This window comes from Cololabis saira, chromosome 6 (genome assembly GCF_033807715.1).
Source record: "Cololabis saira isolate AMF1-May2022 chromosome 6, fColSai1.1, whole genome shotgun sequence".
Classification (NCBI taxonomy): domain Eukaryota; kingdom Metazoa; phylum Chordata; class Actinopteri; order Beloniformes; family Belonidae; genus Cololabis; species Cololabis saira.
In genome coordinates this window covers 6,063,458-6,087,599 of record NC_084592.1, presented here as the reverse complement: position 1 = coordinate 6,087,599, position 24,142 = coordinate 6,063,458, and the positions used below count along the sequence as shown (strand labels likewise).

At 42.1% G+C, this 24,142-nt stretch overlaps 1 protein-coding gene across 3 annotated transcripts in view; it reads right to left on the bottom strand.

Annotated features, from left to right (window-relative positions):
* Window positions 1–20,860, bottom strand: part of LOC133445726 (radixin) — a 60,408-nt gene extending 39,548 nt beyond the window's left edge. Inside the window, exons 1-2 of one of the 3 annotated variants that reach the window (XM_061723098.1) lie at window positions 20,715–20,860; window positions 9,088–9,188 (exon numbers count right to left, since the gene is read on the bottom strand). In XM_061723098.1, the coding sequence (XP_061579082.1) occupies window positions 9,088–9,099 (12 nt within the window). In that variant the 5' untranslated portion in view covers window positions 9,100–9,188; window positions 20,715–20,860. Of the gene's footprint in view, window positions 1–9,087; window positions 9,192–20,506; window positions 20,585–20,714 lie in introns of those variants that run through there. The other 2 variants (XM_061723099.1, XM_061723100.1) reach the window with 2 other exon arrangements.
* Between the last annotated feature and the right edge of the window lie 3,282 nt (window positions 20,861–24,142).

Here is a 24,142-nt window from a genome sequence, read left to right as displayed (position 1 = left end):
ATAATCCTCACTGTTTGTAATCACAACATTCATGCAGGCATTCATGGCTGCTCCATCACTCAGAGCTGTGGTGATCAAACAAACTCCCCTCGTTCAAAAACGAATGAGAGGAGGGAAAAGAAGTTGAAATTGAATCAAAGCAATAATCAGCAATAAAACATTAATCTAATCACTTCAGTGGTTACGATCCAAGGCACAAAAATACCCCAACCCACTTGAAAAGGATGACATCACCAAATTTAGAGTTAATACAGCACTTAGGAGGTCCTGTGTATCCAAAACCCAGCAGATGCAAAACTCTGTTATAAAAATTTTTTTGTAACAACACAGAACATTACTGTATATGAATCAAATGATTTATATATTTGCGTAGACTTTCCTTTGTATAAACTCTGGGCCTCCAAATGACTTATTCCCATCAGCCCGTTAACATTCATCATGTCATTACTAAGAACTGGCAGTATTTAAGCAAACAACGTCAACACTGCAGCCACAAATATGAAGAAACTTGTCTGTGTTTACACTAGGCTCATTTCTATCACATGTGAAAGGCTGTAAAGTAGCCTACGTTTGTTTACTGGGTGCAATAAAAACTAACTTCATTACACATCAGAAGTATGGCAGTAAACACACAAAAAGAAGACGTCAAGGGGGCTGAAAAATGTCATCTCCCGTCTACAGCTCTCCCAGTGTCAACACCAACCACAGACGGCGTATTTTCGGGGGCAGAACTGAAGTTCCTTAATCCAAGACAGGGACTTGTCCTGACCAGATTAAAAAATAAAAATAAAATGAATAGTCTTGTTCAAGGGCAGAACCACTGCCAATACAGACCTGCATAGTCATCTCTGCTCATCTGTGATACTTATACAATATGGAATTGTCAATACGTTCTAATAATACAGTATTCCAGTGTAATAACAGTTGATGAGAGGCGGTGAGGGGGTGGTCAACTTCACACCCTCCCTCTAATTAGATTTAGTGACTTGGATAATTCCCATTATGTAAATTAAAATGGGTCGTTGAAATATTTAGAGCCTCCAGCAAAGGCTCACTGCCCCTCGTCTACAATCCCCTGGCCCTGGGGGAAAGCTGCTGCAGGAGGGGCGACATGTGCATAACACAGCAATAAATCAATAATGGAAGACGCCGCACCACATCTCACACCCTGTGATTAAAAGGCCTGCTGTGCGCACGTTCACGCAAAGCGCACGCACGCACGCGCGCACACACACACGATTGAACAAACACATTCCTCGCTCAACCACAAACATATACTGTATAAAAAAAGAATGCAATTTATTTGTGCAGAAACAAAAGGCACAAAAAATAAAGATCCAAAATGATGCAAAATGAATGCAACACAGACTGCGTTTCCATGCATCAATAACCCTTTTAAAAACCGAATATTGGCAATAACACGAATTTGCACGGCCATGTAAACACCAATAACCCCTTTGAATAACCTGAATTTACTCATATTCAGGTTTTTAAAAACCCGAATATGACCCCTGGGTTACTCCTTTTAAAACCTGAATATTGGGTCATGTAAACGCCAAACTGAATATCCTGATCAAAAGGAACAGGAATTTGTTTTCTGCTCATGCTCTGTTCACAAGGAATCCTGGTCTTTTGAGTCCAGGAAGTTCTTATAAACACGGAGAAACACAAGACCAGGAGGAGACTAATCACTTCATAAATGTAATGAAGGATATGAACATTTCTGCATTTGTAGACGGTAGAAAGTACCGGGATAGAAGATTTACAAGAAGGTGAGCGAAAAGTTGCGTGAAGCAGCATTTGTTTTGAATTTGGATACAGGAATAGGAAGCAGAAATGACGGCAATTGCGTCATCACGTTCTCCGTGCGTCGCTGGTTTGATCGGGATATCCCAAATGATTAATTACCATGTAAACTGAATATTCCGAATGTTTCAGTTACCGGAATATTAGGAATAACCCGAATTTTGACTGCATGTAAACGTAGTCACAGTCACAGTCACACACACACAAAATCAATTCAGCTTTAAAAAAGGGATCGCCCACAGCCTTTAACCCTCCAAGGTGCAATAAGGGATTAATGAAGTACTATTGAACTGAGTCCTTGAGAACGATAGTTTTGTTTAATTGTTTATTGACACACTTCTCCTGTCCTCTTTGTTGAACAGCCCTCAAAACAACCGTACTGGTTTACCTGGATGGATAAACCAGAGACGATTAGGCCTACTAGACATGCACCAGTTGGAATTTTCTTGGATGATTTCAATGTCCATTTTTAGTGCGATTGGCCTGCGGGTTTCCAGTCGGGCCACACATGCAGCAAAAACAAAACATAAACACCCAGTAAATTCCAGTCGCTAGCCAATCAGGTGGATCTCTAATGATTACTTAAGTCATACTTCTCAGCAACCAGTCTGAACTGCACTCATCACCAAAACACATTTGTCTGGTGTACAAAATAAAAGCATTATTATTTGTTACTACAGATCACAACTTCAAAGAACTTAATATAATCACTGCTTTGATATACCAGCTAGTTAAACACAAAATACAGTTTATTTTAAATTAAATCAGCTGTAGTCATCAGTTTACTTGAATGCACCTTTTTTCCCCTCATTTAAACATGCACAGATGGCATTTTTCAAACTAATGTAGATTCACTATCAGTTTTTTTACACTTTTAGTTTCCATACTGCAGCAGCATCTTTTAATGACTTTGGATATAGTTGCAATGAGAGTGTGCACACTGCAGGTGCAGCAGCTGAGGCAGCAGCTGTGCCGGGGAGGCCAGGGCTTTCACTGCAGCCAACAAACACGACTGTAAAGGGAAACCGTGCTCTGGCTCTACATCCGTAGATTTGAAGATAAGAGGATACCATGGTACAGGTTTCTTTGCCATGATTATGATAATAGTAACAATCAGGGCTGGGGATTGATTCAAATGTCAACAATCGATTCGATTCCGAATCTTAAGATTCAGAATCGATTATCACGATTTGATTCGATCTGATTTTGATTTGTGTTAGTGTTATTAAACTGTTTTTTGAGCTGTTGCATGAATGATATGACTGTAGTTATGCAACATATTAATACTAGTATTATATTGAGATTCAACAGCAAGTATTGCAGCTAATGATGCTGTAAGGACCAATCAGCTCCCAGAATGCTGATAGAACTGAAACAGAAACATCATGTGGGTCAGAATTACCAAACAGATCCAGGGAGGAAACAGAGACGGATGAAATCCCTTTTAATTTTTCGCACATTCCGTTTTTATTTTTTCCATTTTCGGTCTATTTCGGTTTTTAATTTTTGAGAATTTGGTTTTTAGCATTTTAAGCAAATGTAACCCCAAGAGAGCATACTGTATAAAGTAATGAAATATAAACAATTTCTGCAATTATAACTCAAAACTTTAATGTTTTCATACCTTTAAACATATTTAAAGGCAAAAACATGGCACCAGTTATTCTTGTGTCCAACAAAACATTCCTTTATTAGGCATAAACAAAAAAATACCAAAAGTTGTAATGTAATGATAAAAAAAATAAATAAAATAAATAAATAAAAAAATCGATCTTTAGACATATGACTCGATTTTTAGGAATTAATATGAGAATCGATTTAGAATTGGAAAATCAATTTTTTCAACACAGGCCTAGTAACAATAATAAAATAATTAAAGCTGTAAGCAGCGATGAACGGGCCCTCTCACCCTTGTGCACATTCAGGCTGCAGTGGAAGCTTGTATGACTTGATGTAGATTCTTCAGGCCTGGACATTTAGGCCGCGTTCAGACTGCAGGCAAATATCCGATTTTTAGCCCATCCAGATTGAAACTGGATGACTCTTTTGAAGTCTGAACAGTCCCAAACCGCATGAGATCCGATTTTTGCAAACCAGATGGAAACCACCTCCGGGAGGTAGTTTCATATCCGATCCATATCTCATTTGGGCAGATGCGTGTCAGTCTGAACAGCTCCAAACACTCAGATCGGATATGACTGTCCCAGACGCTCCAAACCACCCGCCCATTTCCAGTTGTGGAGCTACTCATCCTTTCACAGAGAGCATGTACAATCTCTGATGTCACGTCAAAAATATTATTTGTAGTTTAAGTGTTGCAAATTCACATTACAACATGTTTTAATAGCAGAAAAAAAGACTGTATTTCCACGTACGGAAGTTGGTGGTTGGTAGGTCTGCGTTGGTGTAACGCAGAACCATAAATCAGCCTTCAGTCGCGCTGTGAGCCTGAACCTGCAGCCCGTCAGCTCATCAGCTGCTAGTTGTTCATTGCTGGTTAGTTTTGTTAACTCTGAGCTTTGTTGGTTGTTAGTTTGCTGGTGGTTTTGTTCTGAACACTTTTCTCTGTTTCTCATTTTGCTCGGACGCCGGGTCCCTCCACCGAGACACAACTTTTGCGGTATGCGTTCATTGTTATGTCTAAAAATGATGCGCAGTGCCGACCCAATCAGAAACGGTACAGATATATATATATATATATATATATTTTTTATATATATAAAAAAATAAAATTATAAAAAAAATAAAGGATCCCCATTACCTTTGATCGGGTGGGCAGGACGCACGTTTTGCCCCAAAACCAGCCTCAGTAACAGAGGTCTGACGGGAGGATTAGAGTGAGATGGGGCAGTGTCAAACGATTTAAAATATTGCACAGTGTATGTCCAGCTTTACAGGTATGGAACAGCATGTGAGCTGGCTCCATATTGTTATTGTTTTTGATGTCGCAATTACATGACTTCACACAATACACGCGCTTGGGTGACGCCTCCGCTCCGACGTCGTTGCTACGGCAACCCGTCAGATCAGTCAATGATGTGGCACAGTCTGAACAGAACCAGATCCGATTTGGACACTTGCTAAAAACAGTGTGGACAGTCAGCCCTGAAAATCGGATATGAGAAGGAATCAGATATGAATCAGATTTGCCTGCAGTCTGAACGCGGCCTTAGCGGATGACACCCACCACTCTCTATATCAAACCATTCAAAAGTTATGGCAGAAAGTAGGAATTATCACATATCGACCAATCAGATGAAGGGGGGGGGCACGCTTTTCGGCATCTATCGTCGCCACGGTAACGCTGGCGAGAAAAGTAATGCGCGTCATCGCAGGATGGAGACGCACATTTTGATGTATAACACACCTGGGTGCACGTTACAAAAAAGGCCTTCCTTTCATCGGAAAAAAAAAAGAAAAAAAAAAACGAGAACGAGAACATCTCCTACAGATACATTAGGGCCTTCGCACTATAAGTGCTCGGGCCCTAATAATACTAAACACATCACCTATTTGTACAACACACCTTCTCTGACTAAAGTATGCAAACAACAGCAGTTTATACAGAACAGCTTTGAACAACTTGGGGGTGAAAAACAGTCCAAACTATGGGAGGTGAAGCTTCAGCACAAACTCTCTTTTAATTCCACCCACAGGCCGTTCCAGCAAACAATCTACATGACTCACCAACAGAGTTTTCACAGTATGAGTTGACCGTTAGGTCTTTCTATGTTATTTATCATGTACAACCTAGTGGATCAAAACTAACTTGAGTGTTTTCAGTGTGAATCAAGCAGTCATGCAGATAAACTGCTTCTTTCTTAATTGAGGAAGAACAGAAAAGGAAAGAAGGGTGGGGGAGGGGGTTGGGATAAAAAGAGGAAACCATGAAAGGGCTGATGAGTGTACGATCCAGCGCTTAATGTCAGAGCGTGGTCTAATGTAACCGGAGTGAGGCTTCTCCTCAGGGAGGAGCTGGTGTCATTTTCCTGAACTGGAAACAAACAAAGTGTCCGTCATTCAGTCCTCACTCAAATCCTCTTCTTTTTGTTGTTGTCCTCGTGTTGTTTTAATGCTCTTCAAGTTTTCCATTTAGACTTCAAATTTCACTCATGCCTACTTTTCCTTCTTTTGCTCGGCATCATGTTCCATCACTTCTTTTTCCCCCTTGTAAATCAGACATTTTATCCGACACAATCCGGCCCCTTCTTCCAATCCGGTTGAACATGAATTCACTCGCTTTACAAAATCAGTGAGGAATTTTTATTGTCTTAAAAGCTTGTTTTCAATAATTATACTTTATGTTTGAAACATTTTACAACATTGTCTCTCCAGTCTCATCCTCCTGTAGAGTTATCGTTCCCTCCATTTCCATCCCCTCCCGTTTCACGGTTCACCTCCCTTCTTTCTGCAACACTTTTTCTAATCTGCCTAGTCTCTTTCCAGGAATTGGGTCTGGCCTAATTCCCCATTACAGAGATTGATGGACCACTTGCTCAGTCCAATCGCTGGCTGGGTCTATATAATTGTGTAAGTGTCTAGTGTGTGTGTGTGTGTGTGTGTGTGTGTGTGTGTGTGTGTGTGTGTGTGTGTGCAGCAGTAACACCCTGCAACAATGGGCTTCATGTACTTAACAGCAGTTTTTAGTGAACTCAAATTAATCAAAACAAAAGTTTTAAAAGAAAAAACCCATCAATGTATGACTTAAATTAAGTGTATTGATACATTATTTAGGTTGTAGCATTGGGGTTAGTTTCTGTTGTCAGAGTTACAATTAGGCCTGTGTTGAAAAAAATCGATTTCCCAATTCTAAATCGATTCTCATATTAATTCCTAAAAATCGATTCATATGTCTAAAGATCGATTTTTTTGTATTTTTGGGGTTTTTTTTAAAATTATTTTATTTATTTATGTATTTTTTTTTTTTCATCATTACATTACAACTTTTGGTTTTTTTGTTTATCCCCAAAAAAGGAATGTTTTGTTGGACACGAGAATAACTGGTGCCATGTTTTTGCCTTTAAATATGTTTAAAGGTATGAAAACATTAAAGTGTTCAGTTATAATTGCATACATTGTCTATATTTCATTACTTTATATACTGTCTTGGGGTTACATTTGAAAAAAAATGCTAAAAAACCAAATGTTAAAAAATTAAAAACCAAAATAGACCGAAAATGGAACAAATAAAAACGGAATGTGGGAAAAAATAAAACCGATTTCATCCGTCTCTGTTTCCTCCCTGGATCTGTTTGATAATTCTGACCCACATGATGTTTCTGAAAGCAGTTCTATCAGCATTCTGGGAGCTGATTGGTCCTTACAGCATCATTAGCTGCCAATACTTTCTGTTGAATCTCAATATAAAACTAGTAGTAATATGTTGCAGAACTACAGTCATATAATTCATGCAACAGCTAAAAAAACAGTTTTAATAACACTAACCCAAATCAATATCGGAATTGAATCAAATCTTGATAATCGATTCTGAATCTTAAGAATCGGAATCGAATCGATTCTTGACATTTGAATCGATCTCAGCCCTAGTTACAATATGAGTAAAGTCTAAGTTCCAGAAAGAATAATAATGTTGTTGGAGCTGCAGTGCAATCTCAGCCTGGATGTGTTGGTGTCAGAGCAACGTGAACGCTCCCACTGTCATTGGCTCTAAAAATAGAGCAGAGAAGGCCCTCTTTGTGCTGGCTCCCTTCAGCAGACAAGACAGTCCCACAAAGTGGCCGACTGTTGTGCTGGTGAGAGTGGACATGTTTCCTGAATACTCTGCATTGGGTTAACAGTTCCCTCCTGATTGCCCCCCCCCCCCCCCCCCCTCAGAATAAAGACAGGGATTAATGGCACCAGTGAACTGCTTCACGCAACACTGCAGGGAAATGAACAATGACCCAATTTCTTTTCTCACCTCTTTCTTATCAAAGCCCAAAACCCATCCTGTCCTAACAATCGACCTTGATTTGCCTCAGGAGTACTATTCAACCGGGGATAAACAAGAGCATTGTTTGTGGCGAGCCTGGCTGAAGTGGATAAACGGTCCTCAGTTCATGTTCTCACTTCAGGAACAGAACACCTTGAACGCTGTAAAGAACCAGATGGACTAGAAGTCACGCTAAACACAGATTTAACTGCTTGGAGACTGAAGCGGTGCAAACGTGGGCAGACTGGAGCCTCACACGTTTCAGGCAGCTCCTGCTGGCTTCCTATTCATATTTAGGGAGGTGGTGGAGCCAACAGAAATGCAGTTGGCGTCGCTGGTGGAAATCTCAGATGGAACTTCTGAGACTTCCTGTGCGCAAGCTGTTACCCAGAGCAAAACTGCACCTTCAGGATCCAACATTATCAAGCATTTTCCTTATTTAGCCAATTGTGGGTAACAAAGACTGTGTTTACATGCAGTCAATTACCCTTTTAAAACCTGAATATTAGCAATAACCCGGTTTTGCACGGCCATGTAAACACCAATAACCCCTTTGAATAACCTGAATTTACTCATATTCAGGTTTTAAAAACCCCAATATGACCCCTGGGTTACTCCTTTTAAAACCTGAATATTGGGTCATGTAAACGCCAAACGGAATATCCCCATCAAACAGAACAGGAATTTGTTTTCTGCTCATGCTCTGTTCACAAGGAATCCTGGTCTTTTAGGTCCAGGAAGTTCTTATAAACACGGAGAAACACAAGACCAGGAGGAGACTAATCACTTCATAAATGTAATGAAGGATATGAACATTTCTGCATAATAGACGGTAGAAAGTACCGGGATAGAAGATTTACAAGAATGTGAGCGAAAAGTTGCACGAAGCAGCATTTGTTTTGAATTTGGATACAGGAAGAAGAAGCGGAAATGACGGTAATTGCGTCATCATGTTCTCCGCACATCGCTGGTTTGATCCAGATATCCTAAATGATTAATTACCATGTAAACAGGGATAACCCTGTTTGCTCACGCATGGAAACGGAATATTCCGAATGTTTCAGTAACCGGAATATTAGCAACCCCAATTTTGACTGCATGTAAACGTAGTCAATGATGCTTAAACAGCAAGAATATAGCACAGCTGGGACCTAAAAAAAAATAATATCTTTAAATTTCAGGGCGTGAACTTCATGAAATTGCGGAAACTGCTGAAGAATGCATCAGATAAGCGAGGGTTTAAACAGCAACAGAGGCATTATTAATATCCACATGTCAGTAATGCACAGGACTGATGCTATGAACTGATCATTAATCCACACATTCATCTCAGCACATCAGGTACTAACTGGTTTGGGCATCTTTTTCCTCTCTCCAGCCGTCCCTCGCTGCTGATTAAACAGAAAGAAGTCGTCCTCCGTCTTCCTGCCTCTCTCTTGGGCACCAGCGCCTGAAACACAGCAACCACAACATGACGACAGACAGACGCAAGCGTTGGACCATCAAGCCGCGCGTTTCTCTGCTTTCCTTTGGTGCGCGGGATAAGGCCGTGTCACTGCAGGAAGACAGGCTGACTCTTGAATCTCAAACTCAAAATTCAGTTGTTCACGGGTCTAGTCGCGGGGACTGCACTAGCCCTCAAAATAGTTTAACAATTACGTTATCTTCAGAACTGCAGTGACGTTTTACTGAGGTTGTAACTGCTTTGCTTACATGTTACTTCATACATTCCTGTACACGTTTCAACTTATCTCCAGATAAGTAGAAAAAAAAAAAATGCTATACCCCCGTTTCTTCTTTGATAATGTTTTTTTTAAATATCAGCTTAATTACTGAGCCTTCATCAGCACCTTGATGGTTATCCAGACAGTAATGTACCTAAAACACCCGATGGCCTTAGGACTGAAACAGAGTTCAGTGTCAGAAAGGACAAATAAACGATTAAATAAATGATTTTAAGATGAGACAAAGAAAAAAAAAGCGCTGGAGTTTGTAGATATGACATCCTAACACCCAAGACTTCTCATACTGAGCATTTTAGAATCTTTTTTCATCACATTTCAGTTTCAATTTGGAGTATAAACTGTTGTTCATAAACTTACAACTACACAACAATTGACTTATTCTATCAACATTTTAACCAGATCAACATATTGGACCTAAACTTTGATCTAATAGTTACATATATAACTATAAATTATAAACTACTGATAACTAACTAAGGGCTAACTTCACTGAGCACCTTGTGGCAGTCAGAGGTTACAGACTTTATGTCTCTTCAAGTTTCTTAAATATTTTAATTTTCATTAGAATATCAACTTAAGCAAGGGAAAGGGATTCACAAATATTTGGAATGCACTAAAATAGTCTTGGCTTTAGGCTAACTTTGAATCGTATAAATCCCATAAGTATAATGTATTTTATAAAAGTGTCCTGCTTCAGATGCAGCTCTACTGTCCACATGAATCTTTTAGAAATTCACTTTGATGTGCCACATAACTGAGGGCCATGTCCTCCAAATCAATACCCGGCTCAGTCAGACCCCCGTAATCACATCACCGTTACCTTCTGGAGCCAAAGTATTCACCACGCCAGGCCTGGGAATGATTTAATGGAAGCTCCTTCCTCAACACACACAAGCTTCTCAATACTGGCCAGTCTACATACAAAAGTGATGGAGTGTTAATAACAAAAGCGAGCCAAGGAGAGAGGTCATTTGTGATGCAAGAGGACAGTGTGGAGGTTTGAGGGAAAAAAAAGAAGGAACCAACATGATTATGGTGGGATTTTTCTTTCTTTCTTTATTATGCAAGCAAAGAAAAATTAACTTTCATCAGATTCAAAATCAAATTGAGATTGAGAACAAAACTATACAAACTGTAATACATTTTAAATTGTAACTAAAAAAACAAAAGAACATATTTAATTGAAATATAAATCCAGAGTTTTGTTTGCAAGTCTCAAAGTTTTGCAAGCTTCTGTGGTGGATTTCCTGAGCGGGACCCAAACTGGAAACATGTGAGACGAGTGTCTATCGGCCATTGGCAGTTCGACAATAGTACTGCCAAATTATTATTACCATTTTTTTTTATTAATTACAGTTTGTATAGTTTTGCTCTCAATCTGATTTTTGGATTGAAAGTTTTTTGTTTTTTTTGCTGTCATAATACAGAAACAAAAATCCCCCATACATCAGACGCCTAAGCGAACGTTGCTCTAACTGCCATCAGAAACAGATCCAGCAGAACAACGACTGATCATCCCACAGGAAGTCAGCTGCAGCAACTGAAAGAAAAACAAACTGACAGGACCCACCCGTCACATCACAGCACCTCTTGAACTAAGGATTAGAACTGTTGCTACAACTTATCCCCCTTAAGTGACTCCTGTAGCTCAAGAAAAAAACAGTAGCAACAGCAGAGATTACTTTAAGATATTAAGCCTCTCTGATGAAAGAGAAGTCACGGAGAAGAAGGTTGAAAGCTATGGCCGCAAAAACTCTTTAACTTGTCAAGACCTGTCTTTGTCTTTTGTTTTTTTAATTGTTCCCAATGAAGAATGAGCAAATTTGTCCAAGCATAAGTACGGCAATGCCAGGACATGTCAAACAGATTATGACAGAGAACTTGTGGAAGCAAGTATGTTGGACTTTTAATGTTGTTGGAGACAATAATAAGATGCCCACAAAGCTGGAAAAAAAAAAAATCCATAAAAATGAAAATGTTTAACTATTCAATCTACGAGGCGTTTAGCAATAATTATTCATAATGCCAACACTCTCATATTGTCAACGGATAAGCTTGTCAGAATTAAATCTGGTAGCTAGATACGTTATGTGAATCCATTAGTAGCAGGGTTCTGCAACAGCTACTTTTAGGGGGAACTTATTTCCAGGACTATATTTGACTGGCCTAGGGTCCGTTTTGACAGTTTTTAAAAAGCACAATCTAAGGCCCTGTTTACACGGAGCAAAAACGGTGGCGTTTTCATGCGTTTTGGCCGTTCGTTTACACGAAAACGAAGCTCAAAGTCACCAAAACCATCATTTCTGAAAACTCAGGCCAAAGTGGAGATTTTCAAAAACTCTGTTTTCACGTTTGCTTGTAAACGGAGGGAAACGGACATTTAGGCTTCAGAACGTCACATTATGCAACAGAAACGTCACCAGCATCATTTGTGCGACCTGTGTTTACAATTTGTTTGGCCACCGTCAATATTTTCTTGTATTTTACCTGTTTTATATTCTAAAGTCACACTTAAAAGTAACTCCACTTCCCTGTCACTCCAAACCAAAGACTCTCGTTCATCTTGGAAGTAACTGGCAGTCAAGACTGATTTATGGTTCCGCGTTACACCAACGCAGAGCCTACTGCGTAGGCTAGGCGGCGATTCACACCGTACGTACGTAGGCTACGCCGTCGATTTAACGTGGAACCATATTATTCAGGCTTCACACGTGTCATTTGTTGATGTTTTTTTCCAGGATTCCGATTGGCTAGCATGACTTTATGCTTCTTGTTACACTGCCCCCTGCAGGTTTGGCTGCTCATAGCACCTTAACAGCTATTTATGCGGGTTCGTGTAAACGAGGATATTTTTCAAAACGTAGAGGGGGAAATAACGTGGCCTAAGGGAGCCGATCAGTTCTGCAGAGCTGCTGTACGTCAGAGCATCCGTGTGCAGCGCTGGTTCAAATGCACCGAATCGTGCTGAGACACGCAACAGAGAGCAGGTGAGAACAACAACGCTGAGATCCTGCGGGACATGGAGTTCCTGACAGACGAGCGTCCAACCTCGCCTAAAGGTGCTAGACTAGGAACAGTCAAGACAGCACGTCAAAAGAAATCTGACAGTAACCCTGGGGAGGAGAACCACATTCATAAGTCACACCGCTATTGCTCATCGGCTAGAAATGTTCAATTCAAACCATGTAGAGTTTAAACCGCACAATGTGCAAGCCTTAGTGAGTTTAACAGTCAGGCCATATCATTTTCTTCCACCTCAGAGATAGCACGAGGGCCAGGACCAGAATATTGACCGAGCAAGAGAAAGAGGCAATGAGACAAATATTCAAAGCTGGACTTGACCCATATACCTGCAGCCAGGAGATAGGTGAAGGCAACCAATCCTTAAACAGCACACTGGCTTTTATCATCTTTTCCTTTGAAAACTTTAGAACAGCTGGAGAATATGGTTTAATAATCAAAAGGAGAGTTGGGTTCATTGACTCTCACTGTTATTTCACAACCCAGAGAAACAGATCAATACATGTGGGATGAAACATCTTATCAAGTGGATAAAAGTCGATCAAAACGGATACGCTCTGTTTTTGTGTTGGAAAGGTGAACGTAATTACAGTCGACAAGAATCTAAGGCTCCAGGACTTCACAGAAACACACGGGCTGCCAAGCTGCAAACACACACGCACGCTTAAGGCGTAATCAATGCAGTGTGCTTTAGAAGCAGAAGGTATACAGCAAGCTTTTCTAAAATATTACACGTCTGTTCACTACTCCACCTGGAAATACAAGTCTCCTGGGAAAAAACATCATTCAGCGAAACCAAAGGGTCATTCCCAGCGTGCCATTCATGCAGAAAGAAACAAATCTCCTTGAGCACATTAGACTCTCATGTTGTTTCCTCTAGGTTAAATCTGTTTCACTTTTGCAGAGGATCCTCTCTGCTTTACACATCATACTCCCGCTCCCTTTGCTCATTAATTGCCTTGTGTCCGTTGAAACAACACCAACCCAGAGTAGGAAAGTTTCTCCCCAGATGGCTTTGTGCATTTCAGTATACGTGGCCTCTCACCCCCCCACACACTTCTTTCTTCAGAGCAAATGATTTTGCTGCACAACATCAGAGTCATTTACAGTAGCTGCTTTTTGATAAACTCTCCAGGGTATTCTGTTGTATTTTTAGAGAGAAGTGGCTCTGGTTTGGCCACTGGACCATTGAGGCTGGACTGATATTGCTACACCAAACTATCTCCAAAATCTCAATAATAGTGATCAGCTGATTGTTGGTTACTTACCAAATCAAGGCCCTTCAACCCAAATAAGTGCCTGGTTGTGCAGCCAAGCCAAGTAAAGCCGCTAGTGCTTTCTGTGCACTGACACAATCATGCCTGATTAGCCCCCTTTTGACCAAGTGACTTGGGCCCAATCCCAATACACCCCCTACTTTTCTTCACCAGCCCTACTTTCTACCACTAGCCCTGCCTCACTATCACTACCCCTAAAAAAGAAGGGACAGATTTTAGGGCACTTGAAATCTTCCCAGGGGCCTGCCCCAATACTCCCACTACTCCTACTTTCAGCACCACCCCTGAAATCAGGAAGCTGAGAGCTAAAAGCTGTTTTAATTTCTGCTGTAGCGCTGTTAATATGCCACTTTATTAAGTTTTAATATTTTTTCCAGGCGTAAAAGTAACCGTTAAGATCCCCAACCTGGGCTCAGTTTATCCAAATAACGCCTGTTAAGAAATTTGACCCGATGTTTTCGGAGATGAGAAGAGCCGCCGGCTCGGAGCAGCAGCAGCCGGAGTACAGACGTGATCAACCTCCGCCGTCGCATCGGAAATCCCTCGATTCACAGATTCATAGGCACTACACTAGTTTTCTTCACTCCCCCTAGGTGAAAAGAGGAATTGGGACACCACTACCCTCACGGGAACGCGCAAAAGTTAGGGATGGTGCTGAAAACTAGGGGTAGTGATAGTATTGGGACAAGGCCTTGCTTTTCACTCACACGCATGACATAGCTTTGTAATTTTCAGAGGCTGATCAGTACAGACAGCTTATTTTTGCATACAGGACATTGAAATCTGTGAATTTGTAGCCAAAGGATGAGCTGCCTCTGCGTTTTCCTGCAAATCCTGAGCACATGCCACATTTTTACATGAAGGCTTCATAAATTTTCATTCATATGTAGTCATCCACTCATGCTTCAAGTGCTAGTTCTTCCAAAAAAAAATTATATAACCAAAAGCTTTCACCATATTATAAGTTTTCACAACCAGCTAAATATCTGGGAAAACAAGAAAACTGGTCTATGCTACAAATAACTGTAATTGTGTTGGACTGAGCCTATCAGACGGAGCACGATATGCCCCCCAAACGGCACATCGCTACAGTGCAAAGCAGTGCCAAGTCAATCATTTGATGGGAACATACACAAATACAACCCTGAGTAGGATAAGGATTTCCCTCAATTAAGATCCACTGAAATCCAAAGTCTACTTTCACAGCAGGAGTGCCCAATCTCATTTTGTATGTGAACAACACTGAACTGGAATGGCAGAGCATATTTGTCTCTTCTGCCTCCCCTTTAGAGGGAGTAATGGAGACTGTGGCAGGGTGGAGAGGTTGATGGGACACACGCACCTGTGTCCCATCCGCCTGAGTGGCTGCCGCTCTCCACCCTGCCTGCCTTATAAAGGGGCTGACACACCAAGCCGAAAATCGGCCGTCGGGCCGTCTGTGAGCGTCGGTCGGGCTAGTTTCCCCGGTGTGTCCCACACGTCGCCACAGGTCGGGCGCCCGTCGGGAGCTTTTCAGCCGATTCGACATGTTGAATCGGCGTCGGCCGTCGGTCAAACAACTCACTCTGTGATTGGCTGTTCCCAGAATTTCCCAGAATGCTTTTCGTCGTCATTTGCGGACTGAATAAAAAAAAAACATTTCTAGCAAGAAATAAATATTTTACTTTCATAATATTCACTCAGTGAATGTACATAATCACTCACTTGTCTTTTTCAAACCGCGCCAGAATAAAGGCTAATTTATGGTTCTGCGTTACACCAACGCAGAACCTACGGCGTAGGTTACGCGGTGACGCGCGCCGTACCCTACGCCGTAGTCTTTGCGTCGATTTAACGTGGAACCATAAATCAGCTCCGGAGCCGGCACGCAGAAACCCCGAAATTTTCGGAGCAAATTACTTAACAGGCGTAGCTACCCCGGCGCGAGGTTGGCGTTGGGGGTGTGTGGCAGGGTGGAGAGGTTGATGGGACACACGCACCTGTGTCCCATCCGCCTGAGTGGCTGCCGCTCTCCACCCTGCCTGCCTTATAAAGGGGCTGACACACCAAGCCGAAAATCGGCCGTCGGGCCGTCGGTGAGCGTCGGTCGGGCTAGTTTCCCCGGTGTGTCCCACACGTCGCCACAGGTCGGGCGCCCGTCGGGAGCTTTTCAGCCGATTCGACATGTTGAATCGGCGTCGGCCGTCGGTCAAACAACTCACTCTGTGATTGGCTGTTCCCAGAATTTCCCAGAATGCTTTTCGTCGTCATTTGCGGACTGAATAAAAAAAAAACATTTCTAGCAAGAAATAAATATTTTACTTTCATAATATTCACTCAGTGAATGTACATAATCACTCACTTGTCTTTTTCAAACCGCGCCAGAATAAAGGCTAATTTATGGTTCTGCGTTACACCAACGCAGAACCTACGGCGTAGGTTACGCGGTGACGCGCGCCGTACGCCGTACCCTACGCCGTAGTCTTTGCGTCGATTTAACGTGGAACCATAAATCAGCTCCGGAGCCGGCACGCAGAAAATCCCGAAATTTTCGGAGCAAATTACTTAACAGGCGTAGCTACCCCGGCGCGAGGTTGGCGTTGGGGGTGTGTGGCAGGGTGGAGAGGTTGATGGGACACACGCACCTGTGTCCCATCCGCCTGAGTGGCTGCCGCTCTCCACCCTGCCTGCCTTATAAGGCAGAGCTGGACAGCAGAAAGGGGTCGGAGGAGCTGCTGGTGGCTGATGCTGTGGGAGAAGGTGCTTCTGCACGTGTGTGGCGGTGATCTGGCAAAATAAAAAGCGTTCTGCACAAAACTCCGTGTCCTCTCCATCCTGTCGGTCGGGCCCCGTGGCACTCACTGTTACAGAGACTAAACAAGATGTGACCCAGAACTCTGCTCAACTACAGATGCAGGTACGTTTCCACTAGCAAGGGTTGTGGGTAGTTTTTCAGGGGCCGGATCATTGACGGGTGTCTCCATTACCAGGACCAGCCCTGAAACAGAGGCCTCCAGAAGCCTTTGCAGGGCGTTCCTGTAGTAGAGAGGTATTGAGATTGGCCTAGAGGGCCTACCTGGTGGGGGATTTCTGCTCTCTGGGTATTCTACCAGCAGGAAACAACTTCAGCGCTCTCACATGAACTCATTTAAACCATTTGGGCCGGAAAGATTTCCTCCAAGTTCCTTTGATAAAGATGGAGATTAGCTACAGGAAGAAGTTGGATTCTTTGAGTCTACAATGCGACCACCGCGGTGAATGCTAAAAAAAAAAAAAGCAAACAAATGAAAGAAACATCTGTCACTTGTTTATTTGTTTCTTCTTCTCCTCTCGCATCTCCATTTACTATTGGCCACTTGCAAACAGCTAAAAGAGTGCCATGCAGCTTTATTGGTTCAGGCCACGTTTCCACATAGCCGGTTATTTACAAAAACAGATATTTCCCCATCTACATTTTGGAAAATATCATCATTTACACGAACCCGCATAAATAGCTGTTAAGGTGCTATGAGCAGCCAAACCTGCAGGGGGCAGTGTAACAAGAAGATAAAGTCATGCTAGCCAATCAGAATCCTGGAAAAAAACATCAACAAATGACACGAGTAACTTCCAGTTACTTCCAAGATGAACGAGAGTCTTTCGTTTGGAGTGACAGAGAAGTGGAGTTACTTTTAAGTGTGACTTTGGAATATAAAACGGGTAAAATACAAGAAAATATTGACGGTGGCCAAACAAATTGTAAACACAGGTCGCACTCATGACGCTGGTGACGTTTCTGTCTCATAATGTGACGTTCTGAAGCCTAAATGTCCGTTTCCCTCCGTTTACAAGCAAATGTGAAGACGGAGTTTTCAGAAATTATCGTTTTTGGTGACTTTGACCTTCGTTTTCGTGTAAACGAACGGCCAAAACGCATGAAAACACCACTGTTTTTGCTACGTGTAAACGGGGCCTCAGCCACTGGTTCTTATGTGGCACTACAGTGTAACGGAGACCCAGCGGTCGAAGGGGCCGAGCAGGGGTCAGCCCCTTAAGAGCTTCCTGTCTGGCAGGTTTACCCCACAACCCCCACTAGTGGAAATGCACCTTGAGTTCATTTCAGCATTCAGCCATTGCATCACATGAATATCCACGTGGCAGATCGACCGGGCAGGTACTGAAACAAGAGAGGCGTAGAGAATCTGATCCTGCATGTTTTCCAATTATATTTGAATGTAAATAAGCTTTCACTAAACTCTGGGGGCTGATGGTTTGTAGTTTAGTTGTGTTTTAGTGTGATTTGTCTGTTAAATCAATGATTGCAGAGGCGTTTTACTGTCCCAAATCTAGCAAATTTATGAGAACGAACCTGAGTCCTTTTAGTGGAGGAATATTTTAACATTCATCCGTCACTGCAAGTGGGCCTTCTGAGGCCACAAAAATGCTCTGTTCAAGGGCAATAGCTGACACACATGCACTTACAAACACATCCAGCAGCTGCTCTAACAGCAGGGAGCTGGAGCAACTGCTTTAAATTTGAGTTGACCCACTGAAGAGCCAACAGATTCCTCAGAGTACAGCTGAGAGTTTGCCAAACAGCACAAACGGCCTGTTTAGGTGGCGATCAGTGGTTCCACAAACATAAACAAAAGGGCCAATGTTGCAGTTTAAACTCCAACACTGATCATACTTTGTTAACACTGAAGGTACTGAGAGTTTCTGCCTCATCTTGTCACGTTCTAAACCTGAGGGTGGGAATAATTACAAGAACAGAAGAAAATAAAAACACAGTGAGTAGGAGGAGGGGGAATACATGGTGCATCTGACTGGATCTTAGCAGTCAGGCACAGAAATTGAAGTTAATCTGCTAAATAAAACCCAGAGCTCTAGACTGACTGTCAGAAATCATGTTTATAGGACTAAAAAAAGTAATGCATTTCATAAGACCAGTAATTCTGAGATGGCGATGCAAGAAAAGAAAAAAAAAAACATAATATTGAGATGCTCAAAATGTGCTTGAAAATAAAAACTTCTGTTTCATCCCTGTCTGCATCTAAACCCTAGGCCTAAATGAAAACATAACTTTAAGCTGCTACAAACATCGGTTATTTTGTATATTGTTTTACAGATTAATGAGTTTAAATCCTTAAGACAGCTGTCTGTGGCAATTCCAATTCTGTGGAAATATTTAATTTCCTCCATCTTAAAAAGGACAAGAGGTACCATGTTTTGAATATGAATTTCATGTCAATTTTAAGAGTACTATAAACTGAGCAGCAGGGTAGGTATAGTACGAGTTTGCTTTGTTGTATATTTCTGTGAATAACTACTTCAAGCCAAATAATACAACTAAAAACTGGCTTTTACTTATTGGAAAAAAAAAAAACATGAATGTGGATGCGTTTTCAGAATAACATAAACGATTTTGCTATACTTTTGACCTATAGCATTAGTCAATAGGTCACAAAAAAGAAATAAAATAGCAGTAGTCTGAGAGAAATCTAAAACCCGCCGTCACAGGTATCTCGTGTCAGGATGCACAGCCTCTTCTCAAATGAGCTGTAACTTGGTCCCCGACGGGGGCGGCGGCCAGAGCAACAGGAGGATTTGAGCGACGTGGGTTTCTGACCAATCACAAATCTCCGTTGTTTCAACGCGGCCAATCAGCGGCCGCGAAGCTCGGTGACGCTGCAGAGCCGGTGCTCGTGCTCACGCTGGCATCATGTGTAGGCGCGTGCATGTGGCTGTTTTCAGGAGGAAGGTGCTGGACACGTTTACGATAAACACCAACTTATTCAAATATTAAAACCAATGCCCGCAATTAAACTTGGACCAATCATCCTGACGAGTTGACAAGGTCTTCACGTATTTCACGTGATGAACCGTTAAGCTGAAACGTAAAACTGGTGTAAATACTGACGAGGTGACGGCTGTAACAGCCAGCCTGACCGGCATCAGCGCTGGGCGGCGGGTCAGCAGCTGCTCTGTAGTACTAAAAGTTGCAAACGTCGCAAGAAACATGGTTTCCGCTTTGGGGTTTTTAAGATACTTAAAAAAAACAGAAAAAAAAAAAAAAAAAAATTGTACTCAACGAGGAATACTGCGGTCCAGCCAGCCGTCATTCGTACTTACGTGGTCAAATCAGCCGCTCCTCAATTCCATGTGCGCTCCTATTTCAGTACTTACGGCAAATGAATGAATGCGGCTCAGAAACAGAAAGATATGAAGTACTGAGTTTGAGATAATGCAGACATTTTTTTTTCATATACGCATACTGCCACCGTAATATTTACACACTCTTACTGTAAAAGAAAATGATGAAACACTTTTCTTTTTTTTGCTTCAGGTTCTGTGTTGCAGAGACTATAAAAATGAATTCTCATAATTTCCCCCAATACCTCATAAACCTCTCTTTACAACTACAATCACTACAAACATGCTTAATTTAAACCAATTTAACTGTGGAAAAATTGAAATATTAAAAAAGGTGTAAACTTCTTACTAACACCTTACTTTTCTAAAAAAAAAAAAAAAGCCAGACGCCTTTTTTGCTTCAGGTTCTGTTTTGCAAAGTATAAAAATGAATTCTCCCATAATTTCACCCATAAACCTCTCTTCAGGACCGGGTCAGGCGGAGCCGCTAGAGCCGGACACCGGCTGGTCCGAGTCCCAGCATCCTGGGGGAGTCCCGGGCAGGACGGAGCAGGTGTCCGGTTACCCGGCTCTCTTCCCCGGTACCCCCGGTCCCACACCTGCCCTGCACTCACCCGTCCGCCCGCTGCGAGGAGCCGCTGACGCGGAGCCGGAGCAAGGCAGCAGCAGCAGCCGGACAGCAGCCCTGCGGGAACCATACGGACCTGGCAGGGACCTGGCAGGTATCTGCAGGTACCGGCGGGACCGGGACTGATTAGTCCTCTACCCGCCCTGAACCCGGGCGTGACCCCGGCTTACCGGGCTAAGGTCGGCGGGACTCACCTGTGCTGCTGCTGCGGTGCCGGTGCGAGTCCTCTCCCCCCCCGGCCCGGCCGTGCAGGACTTATATATCCCGGAGTAAAAATAGCGCGGTGAGTGAGCAGCTCCTGCTCCTGCTGCTGCTGCTGCTGCAGCGGGCGGTGCTGGGGCTGCTGCTGCTGCAGACTCCTGCACCACCGGGGGGCAATATGGCTGACAAGAGGCGTGCTGATCCCGCAGACCCCCCCCCTGACTGACACCAGAGCAGAGCAGAGCTGCAGAGCTGCTGCGGGTGCGAGGGGCCGAGCCGCATCACCCCCAATAAGGAGCGCTCTCCCTCCGCCGGCCGTGCCAGGAGCGTCAGCTGATTCCCATCATGAGGGTAGTTCCCCCCCCCCCCCAGTTGCCCCTCCTGCCCCCGCGTTCACGCAGGGGGCAGGGGGGGCAATAAACAGTAACATTTTAGAGAATAATTCCGGGTGGGACAAGGAATAAAGTTTGTAGCCTGTCTTTAATACAGCTCTCTCTCTCTATATCACTCTCCATTTTTATATATATATATATATATATATATATATATATATATATATATATATATATATATATATATATATATATATATATATATATATATATAAATACCTCACGTATTTTTGCACATGTAAATATTATCCGTTTTTTGGGTTTACTATTTTCTCTTGTACGTTGCTCATTTCTTTTTACATTTTATATTGCTCTTTTTTAATTATTTAGCTATTTATTGGTTATTTGTATTTAAATTTTTTTAGGATATACTTTTTTATACCTTGTCATACTTTCGTGTGTATTGGTATAAACCGTTGAGCATGTGTGTGTTTTGCTGCTGCACAATTGAATTTCTCCTCTGGGAGATCAATAAAGTCTATTCTATTCTATTCTAGTCTATTCTATTCTATTCTATTCTATTCTATTCTATATATCTCTCTCTATATATACTCTACTCTATACTTCTATGTTCTAACTTCCAACACAGTCCATTACATTTTGGAGCTTCTAAAAGCTCCAAACAATCCCAAAACTAAAGGAAATACCTTAAAGAATAATCCAAAACAATTTCTAGAATATATATTTATTGTGTTGTCAAACATTTGACAACTATGCCACAAAACAGTAGTTATTGTAACTAGGTGGCAGGCTCCGTTGCTGTGTGAGTATTGGTGTGTGGACTCTAGGAATGGGGGGGGGGGGATCTTTAAAGATGTGTATAGCACATTATTGCACGGTTATAATGAGCACTGCTTACATTGCGCTTTCAATAAATACTACTGCATTGTTCAACAATTATTCATTCTGTCTCAAATTATTCTAGGGGGGGACAGCTTTACTACAGCTTTACCGGGGTCACGGGTCACGGGTCACCACCAGGTGCACCGGCGGTTTCTCGGTAGTTTCATAAAAACATGCATTAAACTGACCCAAAGCTGCTCTTTAACCCCAGTGTGGGATCAGTCCTTCAGTCCCGGCCTGATCAGATAAACCAACATATTTCCAGCCCCACACAGGAGCACCAGAGAACCCTCAGAAGTTACAAGAGCAAGCCTGCTCAAAGGCTCACGTTGTGGTTATTAGGGTATTTTCTGCAGCTGATTAGCACCTCCTGGAGTTTTGTGCCACTGTTGGGTGGTATTAGCCCGTTATGGTGATTAAAACCCCAAGTATGAGAAGGGATCAAATCCAAAAGGGTTACATTTAAAGTAAGTCAAACTCAAGCTTTCATAAGAGTTTAATTCAGAACATTTAGTCTCAATATTGATTGTGGGGACATGAACACCTTGCCGGTTCCTCCAGCAAATGAGGCTCTGTAACTAGGACAAGGGATCCTTCTTTGTCTTGGGAATTGGTGTAAATGCTGTACAGTCTAAATTAAAATATCACAAACTGCCTTATAACTTAAATACACTTCCATGATCCAGGGGAAAGACATTTACCTCAAAAGAAGCATCTGCCATACAACCCATGAATGTTTATTCTAAGCATAGTGGATGTAAAATGACAGCAAGGACATTCTGCTGCACAAATAAATACATTTACTGAAAGCAGTAACCAAATATCTGTTTTGAGTCCACCTCACCAGGCAGCAATGCTGATGTCCAGCTCCCAAAAAAGCTCCCCATTCATCCAAGCCAGCGCACCGAGGCTTCTGAGTATCGCAGCAGTGGGAAACGTGTGGTTGTGAGGAGGAGAGATGTGTCATCTCTGAGAAGTGAGTCACCGGCATGCAGCCTGAACCTGGAGTCATGACGAGGAACGCACACAAGGACGACCCCGTCAGGGATCAGTTCTGCACTTCTCTACAACGTACTCAGCCCTGACTCAAGCCAGTGATTGAGGTGAGATCAGTAACCGTATGTAGATTCAGTTCCATTAACTATTTTCTCACAAGTGTCTCAAATGTGGCTCCAGAGTTTTTATCTTTTGCATCAGTGAACTTTCTCATAATCTCACATAGCGTTCTCTCTGCAAATATATGGCCTTCCCGTCAGAGATGTCTTCAGTATTCACATTCGTTACTCAGGTAGAAGTATAGATACTAGAGTTTAAAAATACTCCTGTAGAAGTTGAAGTATCAACTCAAGTTTTATACTCAAGTAAAAGTATAAAAGTACTGGTTTCAAAACTACTTAAGGTATAAAAGTAAAAGTAATGTAAGGGGGAAAAAAGCCATTAAGGACAAAAGCCATTGAAAATGAATGCATCTTAGTACAATGCAAATATATTAAAGAAGCATATATGTGTACTATTGAGCATTAACATGTGTTTCAGAGAGCAGAAGATATGATGACTAGTTGCCTATAAGTATTGTAATGGTGCAAAAAGTCAAACTTCAGAGGCATGTTATCATTTATCCTAACCTTTATTGGAATGTACATCCAAGTTTAGTTGCAGGAATCTGAGGGAATGGATGTAAGAACAAAACTGGACAAGAACATCTGAAACAACCACAACCAAATTCACTCTATCCGGATGGAGCAATTTAACTGGATAGTTTTATTTAAAGGCCGAAATGAAATAGAGTAACGAGGCTGTTTTTAAAATGTAAGGAGTAAAAAGTACAGATAATTGCGTGAAAATGTAAGGAGTAAAAGTAAAAAGTCGTCTGAAAAATAATTACTCCAGTGAAGTATAGATAACCACAATTTCTACTTAAGTAAGGTAACAAAGTATTTGTACTTCGTTACTTGACACCTCTGCTCACAAGTGTCTCAAATGTGGGTTCAGAGTTTTTATCTTTTGCATCAGTGAACTTTCTCATAGTCTCACACAGCGTTCTCTCTGCAAATATATGACCTTCCCGTTGTGTGTAAGTTATAGTTTACACTCCGGCAGCCGTTAACAACTTGAGAATATACATTTGAGACCTTACACGGCTGCTGTACATGAACCTTGAGGACTGGCTTTTCTCATTTCATCCT